At 41.5% G+C, this 13859-nt stretch overlaps 1 protein-coding gene across 1 annotated transcript in view; it reads right to left on the bottom strand.

The window, feature by feature from the left end:
* The window catches only part of fndc7b (fibronectin type III domain containing 7b), a 47169-nt gene that overhangs the window by 2273 nt on the left and 31037 nt on the right, over positions 1–13859 (bottom strand). The window contains exons 38-57 of the mRNA XM_016484579.1: positions 13504–13767; positions 11166–11423; positions 10783–11043; positions 10378–10638; positions 9976–10236; positions 8968–9234; positions 8538–8795; positions 7904–8164; positions 7520–7780; positions 7168–7425; positions 6685–6948; positions 5647–5907; positions 2773–3033; positions 2435–2695; positions 2039–2299; positions 1686–1946; positions 886–1173; positions 682–734; position 643; positions 55–120 (exon numbers count right to left, since the gene is read on the bottom strand). Of these exons, the coding sequence (XP_016340065.1) occupies positions 55–120; position 643; positions 682–734; positions 886–1173; positions 1686–1946; positions 2039–2299; positions 2435–2695; positions 2773–3033; positions 5647–5907; positions 6685–6948; positions 7168–7425; positions 7520–7780; positions 7904–8164; positions 8538–8795; positions 8968–9234; positions 9976–10236; positions 10378–10638; positions 10783–11043; positions 11166–11423; positions 13504–13767 (4587 nt within the window). The remainder of the gene's footprint in view (positions 1–54; positions 121–642; positions 644–681; positions 735–885; positions 1174–1685; positions 1947–2038; positions 2300–2434; positions 2696–2772; positions 3034–5646; positions 5908–6684; positions 6949–7167; positions 7426–7519; positions 7781–7903; positions 8165–8537; positions 8796–8967; positions 9235–9975; positions 10237–10377; positions 10639–10782; positions 11044–11165; positions 11424–13503; positions 13768–13859) is intronic.

Raw genomic sequence — 13859 nt, 5'->3', positions numbered from 1 at the left:
ATGCTCTTAATTGTTGTGTAAGTAAGCTGTGAATGAGTCTGTAGTTTATCTCACCAGGGGTCAGTGATGCCAAAATCCTTGCATATTCCAGATTTCTCTTCCGACGGTTTAAGGTTTGACCTGTAAAAACAATGTGTCAAAATGTTTTGTTTTGCACATGCAAAAAAGTTATAACGTACCTGTCAAATATGCACATACTAACTTAGAGTTTAAATAACAGCTGATCCCTATTTCCAAGAAAAAAAAATCCCTATTTCCAAGACATTTTCTCTCAGTTCATTAAAAATAAAAAATAAATAAACTACTAAATAAATAGTCAGTACAACTTCAAGCTACTTTATGCAACACTATGATAAGTATTTCTTGCAAGAAATGTAATTACTGAGTGAGAACATTAAAAAACAAAAAAAAAATTGCATTTTCAACTGAAATCAGTGCAGAAAAAAATATCTCACATTTCCTCTGGGCTATAACCCACAGGTCCATTTTTTTCTTACCAGTAGCTACTCTAGATGCAAAACTTTCTCCTGCACTGTTCCAGGCTGTCACAGCAACATTAGAGGCCTGCAGGCCAGAGACCTCACAGCTGAGGTTTGAGGGGAGACAGACAGGCACCCTGCCGTCAGAGCTCAGCTGGTAAACCCTGTATCCTGTGGTAAGAGCTGAGGACCTCCAGGCCACTGTGGCGGAGGAACTGTCACCCGTGAAGGTGATATTCATCGGTGGACAGGGCACTGAAGGAGAGTACAGAGTAATAGATCAAGAGAGAATATTTATAGCATGTTCTATACAAACTTCTTATTCTTCTGAGACCAGTCTGCTTTTAATACAACCTTAGACTGTTTTTTTTTTCCAGCATGGCAAGTTTGACTTGTTATCTGATACCTGTGACACCAGTAACAGCCTTAGATGGTCTGCTGATCCCTGCTGAGTTTTGTGCAAACACAGTGACACTGTAAGAAGTGCTACAGGGAACAGGAAACTCAAAGTAGTTGATGTCTGCCCAGTAGGATGACATGTCCATAAGGGACTCTGGGTTGTCCTGGATATCGCCGGTCACCTGCACCAGGTATGTGACGTCAGGACAGTCCACAAAATTCCAGTAGACCCTGATTAGAGTGGCATCAACCATCAGATGGGTCCTCACCCTCACGGTGGAAGGAGGACATGGGACTAAAGGAGAGATCAGCAGAGGGTTAATTAGAATTAGAGTTGTTGTTGTCAACTATTTATTGAGAACAATTTTCATTAATAAAAAAATAAAAATATTAAAATAAAAGCTTCAAGAAAACAGTAACTTATAACATAAGAGCAAAATAGTTTATTTTTATATTATCCACCAACACTCTACTCATCCACCAATTTTCAAATTGCTAAATGTGAGGAAATTATATATAAATTGCATACAAAGATTGCACTAATTATTGCTACTTTGAAATATGTGAAAAATTAATATGTGGGAAAAAAAAACTCTGGATGCAGTAATTTGGGAGAGAAATGTGCTTGATTGAAAATATCCTGAAAATAATGTCACATGAACACAAAGAGATATCATTGGTATGCAAAAATGTTTGTGGTAATGTAAATATCATGCATGACACGTGTATAACGGTTTTGTGTTTTAAGTTCTATAATCTTCAGATAAATAGATCCTGTAATATTCTCAGACATATCTGGTTTTATACCTGCTCCTCTCTGGATTGGCACAGTGAGGGAGCTGTTGCAGGTTCCATCTGAAGCCAGCGCACTGAAATTGTACAGCGTCCCACAAGTCAGTCCGTGAATGCTACAGGACGTGCTCGTGGTGTCGCAGTGAAGCGTGTGCCCATCCATGGTTTGAGCTGTTGTGAAGTACTGCAGCGAACCTTGGCCCTCCACCCAAGAGAGTGTGGCAGTCCCAGTGTCACACTGCACTTCCACAATCATGTTCTGTGGCTCACAGGGCACTATGTAGAGCAGAAGAAATATAGTATGGCATGAATTTCACGCCAACATATAATGCTTTTCATTTTGTGTTCAAGCCAACATGTGGTCTCACCAGTATAGAAGGTGACCTGCTGACTGTCCAGGCTGGTGCAGTTTCCAGCCGAAGCGGTTATGCTAACATCATAAATCTGTCCGCAGTGCAGGTGAAGCAGAGTGCAGTTGTTTGCGGTGCTTCTGCAGGTGCGGACATCTCCGTCTCTACTGCTGGCTGTGAGTGAGTATGACTCGGCAACCAGAGAAGGTGACCATGCTGCCGTCATGCCGTTAGAGTCACACACTGGGTTCACTGTTATATTCTGAGGAGCACAAGGTGCTGTAAGAGAATTTAAAAGAAAGATTATACTGTAGATGAGTGTGAATTATGCAGAGTACATGTAGCTCTCAAATCTCACACATATGCAGTGTGCCTTGACGCGAGAAGTTAGTGTCATGTTGAGTAGTTGAGTACCTGTGTGCATCTTAAGAGGGGGACTCCGCAAGCTGCTGCATTTGTCGGAGGACGCGGAAATTATAATGGTGTACTGCATTCCACACTTTGCTCCGGAGAGGTCACAGGACGTGCCAGTGCTGTTGCATATCAAAACGCTTTGGTCATGACCTTCAGCGGTGGCCACATAGAAGGAAGATACCTCATTCAGCTGCCAGCTAACTGTGATTTGGCTGCTGTAACAGTCCGTGTGTGCAGTGATGGAGGTGAGGGCACATGGAGCTGCAGACAGAAACCACAGAGATCTAGCTAGTCCACATTTCAAAATGGAAAACAAGACTGTTTGAGTGTGTTTGCACCTGTCTGAATCTGGAAGGCATTGCCGGGTGCGCTTCTGCAGAATGAGTTCACAGCAGTAATGCGGAAGGTGTACGTGGCTCCACAGAGCAGGTCGGGAACATTGCAGTGCAGATCTGCAGCAGAGCAGCTGGAGTTGGTTCCGCCCCTTTCCACTGCCAGTACAGAGTAAGACTCCGCCCCCTTTGCTTGTAGCCAAGTCACCCAAACTGAGTTGGTAACGCAGTCCAGGTTTGCCGTCTCTCCTTGAGGAACACAAGGAGCTAAAAATACGCAAATACAGTTTGTTAGCTCGATAGCATCAATAGGCATTTCCACAAATACATTCAGTATATTTAACAGTGTTTTTTATTATTTTCTGTGCCAATACAGCACATAAGGTACAATACATGTGCAAGTTACAAGGAGAAACGTCGACTTTCCCTTGTCTTACACTGGACATAAGCGATGCAACACAAATCAAAGAGATCCCAAGATACTGTCTATATTGGATGCGTCACAATGGTAAACGACTACACTCCTCTATTTCTGATTTCGAGTTTGATACTTTTTAGGCACCGACCAGATTTCGAGTATTGAAAAATGTCTCGTCGTACGGTACCATATTTCGATACCTAAGGGGTTAATCTCAAAGTCAGTGAGCCAATAAGCATGCAGCATGCCTTATATGCCTAAATCAGTGATTGGCTCTGGTGAGGCATCAAGAAAAAAATGCATGTTACGTGACTATTCATTCACACTGTAGCATCATGCTACATAAGACAATTTATAAAATGTATACAATGCTTTTACTCATAACTCACTTTAAACCATCATCGTGTGTTTGTAATAACTTCCGATTGCGATCTAATGAGGGTTTTTTGTTCATGTAATGTTGCAGAAATATGTTATTTGTAGCCTTTTATATCAAGCTAATCACTACACCTGCTCATTTCTCATGTAAGCACTGTATTGTTATAAAAACAGGCAGAATCTCATGAAAATCACAAACAAATCATATACTGCCATAATCGCGTGTTTATCAGCTTCATGTTTCATCATTATAAATGTTTTTCTGGAAGTGTAACACATGTTCGTCTTCAGTAAGTCAGAACAGTAATTGTGGAAGAGAAAACACAATCAGACAGCGCTAGAAGCTTAATGCTAATCAGATTGCGTAAATCAGTGGAAAATAAATTGAAATGATGATTCTGTCATCAGTGAAGAGAGGGCTTCTCTGTCTCCTGAAAAGCGGACATGTTATTTTTTTAAACAAGAATGGCTGAGTGATTAAAAAAATCTTAAGTATACAGCAGTGAACCTCACATAACTGACTTAAAACTGTTCATTTTAATAAATAATAGATTTTATTTTAAATAGTGCCTTTAAAAGTTGATTCTCAAAGCGCTTTACACTAAAAAGGATACAAAAGTTATGGTAACAACCACAATAACACAAAAAAAACAAAAAAACAATAAGCCCCACCCCCCAAAAAAACGAACAAATCACAAATAAGCAAGTTTAAAAAAGTGAGTTTTAAGAGAGGATTTAAAGACAGATTTTGCATGTCTAATATCAAAGATAAGAGAGTTCCAGAGTTTTGGAGCAAGGGAAAGAAAAAGCCCGGTCACCCATAGAATGTAGACGAGTTGCGGGACCAGTAAAGAGGCAAGAATCAGAGGAACATAGGTCACGCCTAGGAGAGTATAGAGTTAAAAGTTCCGAAAAGTAATGATGTTCCAAGCCATGCACGGCCTTATACGTAAGCATCAGAGATTATACGAAACCTAACAGGGAGCCAGTGTAGGGATTCCAAAATTGGATTGATGTGCTCTCTAGTTCTGGTTCCTGTCAGGATTCTAACAGCTTTTTGGACATACTGTAATTTATTTAGGGTAGTTTTTGAAATGTATTGTTCAGTTTTTCCTGCCACAGTAAAGGACAGCATGCGTTGCATTTTGCACTGAAAACTATTTGAAATTTATTAAAACGATTTGGACTGATTTATTGTGTTGTTTACATTTTTGTTCCTTTGTGCAGTGGCTCAGGAGATGAGCCTTTGAGTCTGTAAAAACCTCAACAAACTGGAAAATAAATTATGTAATAATGTAGGTAATGTGTAATGTAAGTCTTTTTAAAGTAATGTGTAATGTAATCTTGGTAAAAATGGATTTAATAAAATTGGTATCGAAAAAAGTATCGTTCAGGAACCGGTATCGAAATGAAGGTGTCGGTATTGATATCGAACATTTTTGAACGATACCCAGCCCTATTTCTGACATACTCCATGTGCCTGCGCTACTTCCAACAACAACACAGTACAAATGGATTCTGAACTGAACTTTCACTTGGAGTAGGATATAATGCTTTATCCATTAGATTGTTTTAAAGCAAGCAGTTATACAATATTAAACATGGAAAAAAACGGTGTCAGTGTAGCTTTCAGTTAGTATTACAACTAGATTCTCTGCTGTAAAGAAGCTCTACATGTACAGTACATTAATGGAACATTAATTTAACTAATTAACAAAGCTGAATAATCCATCAAAGCTTACTGAATAATCTGTGAAATAGTCAACAACTAGTCGATTACTGTACATCCTGCGTGATCACTGTTGCATTGCACTTTAAAACTATTTTTGAGGCTCTCAACACTAGGGCTGCAACAAAGGATTATTTTGATCATCGATAAATGTAACGATTATTAGAACAATTACTGTAGACACGGTGGTACTGCAGTTTCAACATCTCAAATCAAGATGTAGATTGATTGTGTAAAACAATTAGTTAATTTAATTGTAGCAATTTTTCATTTGCTGTCCTTGAATTATTTTAGGTATGTATCTACATCCCATATCGGTGGACTGCTGGTAATTGTGCATTGTTGTGAAGATTACCTGAGGTGACATTAACAGCTGTGCTGGGCTGGCTCTCACAGCCACCCCTGACAGATGTTACAGTGACAGAATATGATTGTCCACATGGCAAGCCACTGATTGAACAGCTGGTGCTGGTGGAATCACATGACAGGAAAGCTCCTCCACTGGTTTCTGCCCTCACATGGAAAGATTCTGCATCTGGATTGGCTGGCCATGTGACAGTCATGGAGCCAGCAGAACAGTTCACCTCAACATCAATGGTGTGAGGAGGACAGGGCGCTAAAAAAGAAAAACACCTTTCATATATCTGTTCTAATGAGGTTTAGAATGTTCTTAAACCCTCATCCTGACATGGTGGTCAAGGGTGTAATTTCTATGGCAAAAGTAACTAGATGTTTACTGAGGAAAATTTGAATAATTCTTGCCCATGCAAACTTGCCACCGCAATGCTAGGATGTTCTTGGTGGTAGCTTGCCAGGGAGTTTCTATGTGTTACTAATAGGGTTGCAAAGGGGTGGAAAATTTCCGGGACATTTCCAGAAACTTTCCAAAAATCCCTGGAATATTTAAAAAAATCCTGGAAAGTTTCCATAATTTACTGGAAATTTTCCACCTTTTTGCAACCCTAGTTACTAAGTGGTGTTCTAAGTGGTTGTTACAATGTTGTTATGTGGTGCTAAAGTGTTCTGAAGTGGCTTCTTTGAAAATGCCACAGTGTTTACACCAGCAGTGTCCAAAACTGTTCCTCGAGGGCCAATGTCCTACAGAGTTTATCTTCAAAATTAAACACTCTTGAACCAAAGTAACCATGGTTTTCAGAATCACTAGACGCTTCCAGGCAAGTGTGTTGGAGCTAAACTTTGCATGATATTGGCCCTTCAGGAGCAAGTTTGGACACCCCTGGTTTACACCCTTAAAAAAATCTAATTACAAATGGCTTACTGACAAACTAACTCTAAGCATGGGGTACACAAAATTATTTCAGCATTAAATTAAAAAAAATCACACATCTTTAAACTCAAATGTGCATTTTAACAGTCCGAGTGTGCCACTCACCAGTATGAACTTGTGTGAACAAACTTTCTTCGCTGCTGCATGTGTGGTCCATAGACAGCACAGACACATTATAAGTCTCCCCGCAGAGCAGATACTCTAGGTTACAGTGTGTCACACTGCTATTGCAGTAGACCATATGGGTGCCGTCTACAGTGATACCCTCAGCCTGGTAGGACAATGCCCCACTGGCACTTTGCCATGTCACAGCCGCAGAGTTAGACAGGCAAACAAGAGAAGCCTGCACGCTGGTAGGTGCACACGGAACTGAGGAAGTGGTGGAATATGAGGCGTTAATGTCCATGGGCATAGTGAAGATCATTCAAAGATTGTTTGGACTTGTCAACAAAGATGGATATCAGCTGATTACATCAGAAAACTACTGTCTATACACAGTGCTGTTGCTGTACAGCAGTGCCAGAAACGCTGCCATATTTTGCATCCCATGTTGCTGAAGAAGTGGTGTAATGTGGAAAATGTCCTTACCTGATTGTAATTGTGAAACGGCGTTTTGGCTGTTACAGTGGCTGTCCTGGGCGGTGAGTGTGAGGTTGTAGGCTTGGCCACAATGCAAGCTGGCTAATCTACAGCTGGTGGTGGGGCTGCTACAATATACTTGGTACCCATCTGGACCGGATGCTTGGACCAGGTAGGAGGCAACGCGCTCTCCTTGTTCCCAAGACACTACACCTGTGTTGCTAGCACACTCCATTTGAGAAACAATTCCATGTGGCTCACACGGAACTGGGATGAAAAAGGAATGGACAGGCAAAATTTAGTTAGTCTCAATGGGCATTCAAGTAAATATCTATGAATTATGTGTGTAAAGTCATTATACCTGTGTCCAGCTGTACGCTATGACTTGGTGCGCTTGTACACATGTGGTCGGAGGCAGTCATGCTGATGCTGTACGTGAGTCCACACAGTAGATTACTAAACTCACATGTAGTGCTACTGCTGTTACATGAAGACGCAAAGCCTCCGCTGCCCTGAGCGACAGCAGTATAAGAGAAAGCTCCTTGGCTAGGCTGCCAGGACACATCAACCACACCAGATCCACAGCTCAGGTTTGCCTGAATGTGGTTGGGAACACATGGCACTGGGGACAAAATGGGAATTGATATTTGGTTCATTGTAAAGTTGTGGTGGGAGATGCTAGCACTCACAGTCATATGGATAAAGTTCAACTGCATTGTATTGTGTTTTATCAGGGGTCACCAACCTGAATGCAGTGTTGTGATCTCACTCTTTGACACATTACACTGGTGGCCAATGGCAAGCACACTGATGTTGTAAATGGAACCGCATACAAGGTTAGGCATAACACAGGAAGTATTTGTGCTGTCACATCCTGTCATCTGGCCGTCTGTGCTAATGGCATGCACCTCATATGATTCTGCCCCTGCACCAAGATTCCACAGCACATGGGCAGAGTTTGAAGAACAGAGCAAATTCGACTCCACATTCTCAGGTGGACAGGGCACTGTTCATATGAGAGAGAGAGAGAGAGAGAGGGAGAGAGAGAGAGAGAGAGAGAGAGCAAAAAGTCGGAGAGAGATAAGATTTGTGAATTTTGTTCACTGACAGCTTTGTCATCAGATCTGCCATTAAATGATGCTAATATGTAATTATGAATTTGCTCTGCAGTAAATCGCTGAGCCATGTCAAAATTTGCTAATGATACTTGAGTATTCTTTTGTTTTATGTCGGTGGTAAATTTTATGTGTGACACAGCACATGGCCTTACAGACTGCATCAGTAGTCAATCATATGGACATTTCTGATCATTAAAAATGTCACAATTACTACATCGCTACATGTAGGTGCTGCATTTTAATGAATTTTCTCCTCCTTACCCGATGCCACTGCCAGGGCTGTGCCAGGCATGCTGTGACAATGTCCATCATATGATATCATAGTAACATTGTATGTTTGTCCACAGGCTAGTCCCCTCAGTTCACAGTTAGTGGTGTTGCTGGAGCAGGTGGAGACGAGCCCCTGTGGTGTCCTGGCATTAGCAGTGTAGGAAATAGACCCATCAGTGGGAGTCCACTGCAGCAGTACAGAGTCAGTGTAGCAGTCAAGTGTAGCAGTAACCTCTGGGGCACAGGGAACTACAGGAAACATATAAATATACATGTTATGCAAAGTACAACCATATAAGACACAAAGTTTAAAGTAAATAATATAATAATAATAAAGTATATAATATACAAAAATCAAAAGATAGAACAGATTTATTTCATCTAGAACAACACCAGAAAAACTAGGAAAACATAACTATACCTGTGCGGAAGTTTTCTGCCTGACTGGGCAAACTGGAGCATTCATCTCCAACAGCAATCACTTGAATAGTGTAATTATCTCCACAGATGAGAGCATTAAGAGTACAATGTGTAACAGGCCCAGAGGTCTCACAGGACATGAAGTTGAATGTTCTGCTCCAGGCATAAGCAACATAGCTCAACGCCCCCATGCTTGCATTCCAAGACACATGTGCCTCAGCAGTGGCACAGTCCAGTACCACAGACACACCTGTAGGAACGCAGGGCACTGCAAAAGAGAAAGAGAGAGAGAGAGAAAGAGTCAGCTTAATTCTCCAAAGCCAGGAGGAAATGAAAAACAAAACATCCCTGTACGTAGATGGCATAACTTTACTGACAAACGGAAAAGTGTAAGCTTCCTTCAATTTGTCTGTGTGCTATGCAATTTAGTTGAATAGAGCAGTGGTTCCTAACCATGTTCCTGGAGTATCCCCAACAGTGCACATTTTGCATGTTTCCTTAATCAAACACACCTGATTCAGCTCACCAGTCCATTAGTAGTGAGTCCAAAGACTGAAATGGGTGTGTCAGACAAAAGAGAGATGCAAAATGTGCAATTTTGGGGGCTCCAGTAATGTGGTTGGGAATCACTGGAAATAGAGAATAATGCCTAAGGCCGATTAGAGTCCAGACTTCACTCAGATTATCTACGCTGAGGCTAATTAAGCTACATTCACAGTGGGATTTGATGGCTGAATATTCCTGGAGAACCTTCTTTGTGAATGCAACTCAGAGACTGGAACTATGGAAAATTTGATTCTAAAATTAAACCACAGCAACATTATCCAGTTCAGTACCAGGAAGACACAGAAAGGATCTGTGTGTGCATGAAATCACCCAATGCCAGAACAGTTATGGAACATTTTTTCTACAAATGATCCAGAATCTTTATGTGGCTTAAGTGCTTTAGTGTATAATACTTGTGTATTTCAGTCTTATATTTATGTTGTTGTTGGTTTGCTTGCATTACCTGAGTTAAGAGCACTCAGCGCACTGGGTATGGAGTTACATTTGCGACTGGAGGCAATCACGCTAACATTGTATGTTTCACCGCAGGACAGTTTGGGCATGCCACAGCTCGATGACCAGGACATGCATGTTCCCAAAGGCCCATTTAGGACATGCACTGTCGCTGTGTAGTATTCTGCACCTTCAGCTGGCTCCCAGGATACAGTAGCAATGTTGGAGATGCAGTCCGTAAAGCCAAAGACAGATGTGGGAGTGCAGGGCTCTGCAGGAAGACAGAGTGGCATAATCCGTAGTCAACAAGTGGGACAGCGTTGTGCCAAGCATGTGCTGTACTTTCAAAAGCAAAAAAGATATGTACTTATTTTGACACCATATCTTTGGGTGTGTGCGAGAGGGTCCTAACCTGTCTGCAGTACTGAAGCATTACTGGGGTGGCTCCGACATACATTTCCCACAGCTTGCACAGTCAGATAATACGACTGACCACACTTGAACTCAGAGAATTGTGCACTTGTGGTATTGGTTGAGAGTTCCAACCGGTGACCGCTATCAGATTCTGCAGCCACCAGGTACATCTGAGCATTTTCACTTGCTTCCCAGGTGAGGGAACCCACTCTCATGTCACAGTGGAAAGAGGACACCAGGTTTTGAGGGATGCATGGAGCTGTACAAAATACAGACAATCTCGTTAGATTACCAAAAACATTTTTGTAAGCATATAGTCACTTTACAGCTATAGAACTGCAAAATAGTTTCAGTTATTGTTGTCTTACATAGAATTCTTCCTTATTTTGTCTTAGACACTCACCCATGTGGATGACTGTGCCATCACTGGGCCCGCTGTTGCAGATTTGGTCATTGGCGATGACTTGGACAAAGTAAATTTCTCCACAGTGCAGTTCCTCCCAGATACAGTAAGTTGTATTTGTTATGCAGACATGCGTGTGGTTATCCTGTCCTATGGCAATGGCGGTGTAAATATCTGTGCCATCACTGCCAGCCCAGCTGACAGCTCCAAGGTTATTCTCACACTCTGCATAGGTCTCAATGTGGTATGGCACACATGGGGCTATAGAAAAAAGCAGTGATTGATACAAATGTGGTATAAATGTCAGAAAGTCTTTTCTTTAGCAGTTTAGTCTTTTGTGAGTTTGGCCTTTCACTACAGTCTTTATGAGTGTTGGGTCTTACCAGTGGTAAAATGTGCGGGAGTGCTTGGTATGCTGTCACAGACATCATTTTCCCCCAGTGTTGTGAAGGTGTAGGTCTGTCCACAAAGAAGCTCCACTGTTAGTGTAGATTCAGATGTCTGGAAGGAGTCGCCGTATCCTAGGTTGCTTGTTATGTGCACTGTGTAACTTGATGCACCTTTGCTGTGACTCCAGTTTAAGACAACCGTGTTGTTATCACATGATCCTGAAACTGTCGGTTGAGTTGGCTGACAAGGTTCTGAAGAAACAGATACGGTAGAGATTTCATTGTGATGTAAAAGCCTAGTGGACATTAAAGGGGTGGTCTAATGCCGTTTCATGCATTCTGACTTATTTACACTGTTAAAAAGTTGGATTCTCATGCTAAACATGGCCAAAGTTTGAAAAACGAGTTGGACGTATGACTGAGTTTATGTGCCAAATACAGTCCTTCACGGTTCATATAAGTCTCGGAAAGTTTTTTACGAGTATGGCCCTGTATGACGTCATGAAGGGTGGAAATCCTTGTATGGGCACTTCTCCCGGAAGAGCGCGCCCACGCACGCATCGACCAGAGCGAACGCACTTCATTCAGGATACGGAAGTCGTCTACAGCGCTGCACAGGACTTGCTTGAAAAGGATTTGTCGTTTTGTTTTTAGACCACGAAATCAACAATACCACCAAAGAAGTGTGTTTTTGGTTGTGAGGGGAAAGATAACCTTCTTCAGCTTCCCAAAGAACCCAGCATTAAGGGAAGAGTGAATGCAATTTGTTTCTCCAGCGCAACAACGTTTTTTTGCTTGTTTGTTCTCGGCATTTTGGCGACAAATGTTTTATAAACAATTTTTAAAAATGAAGTCAATAGTTTTTGTTCCTGTTTTATTTATGTCGATGTCACAGCTTGCAGACGATCGCTACGCAAAAGCTTCATGTAATCGTGACTTCTTAGCTCCGCCCACGACCACACCTCCAAGATCTCGACTGTTTTCGGAGAGAAGCGTAAAGCTGTATCTGTCTTTTATCTGTCAGACTTCTGACACAAGTCTGATAAAACTAAAGACTCTTCGGAGATATTAAGGATGCAATGCTACTATATAGGTACTCAAGATTAACATGACTTTGGCAGAAACTGTGTGTGTTATGTCCCCTTTAAAGGTGCAGTGTAAATTTTAGCAGCAGCAGTGAGGTTGCGAATTGCACATACAGAAGCTACCCACACAGGACAAAGTTGCCAGTCAAGCAATGAGGTTACTTTACAAAGGTAAATTACGGAATTATATTTACTTAATTATTCAGTAAACCGATATGTTATTGCGAATATTATTGTTACTTGTTCATCATTGTGTAAGTGTTTTACTCGCAAGAACAACATAGTGATGAAACATGCTCTGTAGAGCAGTTTGTCCATTTAGGGCTACTGTAGAAACATGGAGGTGCAGAATAGCAACTTCGGTGTAAGGGGGCCCGTGGTTTATGTAGATAGAAATGGCTCATCCCAAGGTAATAAAAACATAATGGTTCATTGTGTAAGGTCTTTATGCACCTCTGAAATCCTAGTTGTGTATGTTATATTGTATTTCTGTCAATAGATTATCCTAAATATTACACACTGCACTTTTATCTTTTTTTTTTCAAGCAAGTTTGAAATTTATCATCTGGTGTACAGGACACCTATGTGACACATATGTGGAGTCTACAATCTGGCACTTTTGGTTGCATGCACGTAAAAAGATAAACATGACAATTTTCTGTGTTTTTTTAGTGTGCTAGGCTGTAGTTTGACGTTGGATTCTTGTGTATCAGGGGTAGCCAGCCTTGCTCCTGGAGGGCTACCTTCTTGCAGACTTCAGTTCTAACACACCTGCTTGTTTTTTCAAGTAATCCTGAAAGCCTTAATTATCTCAATCAGGTAGGTTTGCTTAGGGTTAGAGCTGAACATTGCAGGTTGGTAACCCTCCAGTGGCCTGTTAACCAACTTGATTGAACAAACTCTTGAGTTTCAGATTTAAGCTTCGAGTTAATAAAACCAAAGAAATCAAAGCCAGTTTAGGTCAAGTTCAGCAGACTCACAGTCTGGGGTCGGTGCACCAAAGTAAAACCTGCTCCAGAGCAGGTTAGCCTTGCAGCGAAATCTACCATGGTGATGCACACTGCTGAAGATCAAGCCATCTTCTTGAACCCAGAAAAACAGGAATCTTCTCAAACTAAACTCAAACTTACCTGGATAGCCACTAAAATCAACTTTGTGAAATAGGCCTCAGAAGCAGGGTTGGCTACCCCTGTTGAGTTATACATATATAAATCTCAAAATGAAATTTGAAGGATAGCATCATCTACCTGTTGTAATGTGTACAGTGCTGCTGATGTCACTATGGCAGTGGCTACTGTAGGCAGTGACGGTGAAGGCATACTCCACTCCACACTGCAACCCACTCATTTCACAGCTGTCAGTCGTAGAGTTACAGGTTGTATCTGCTTCTCCTGTGCTGAGGGTGGCGCTAACAAGGTAGTATAGCACATCGTCCCTTTGTTCCCAAGTTATTATGGCTGTGCTTGGCTTGCACTGAAGGTCCACGTTCACAAACAAGGGAGCACAGGGGCCTAGAGGTCAAATGACAAATTAGTTAAATTTGATATTCTAGTTATCAGCTGTATTTATTTTCTACAGCTACACTGCAAGTCTGTCCCTTTTG

The sequence above is a fragment of the Sinocyclocheilus anshuiensis genome, unplaced genomic scaffold, assembly GCF_001515605.1.
Source record: "Sinocyclocheilus anshuiensis isolate Anshui unplaced genomic scaffold, SAMN03320099.WGS_v1.1 scaffold1857, whole genome shotgun sequence".
NCBI classification, from domain to species: domain Eukaryota; kingdom Metazoa; phylum Chordata; class Actinopteri; order Cypriniformes; family Cyprinidae; genus Sinocyclocheilus; species Sinocyclocheilus anshuiensis.
Note: the sequence above shows the minus strand (reverse complement) of the source record. Positions and strands in the feature narration are given on the sequence as shown.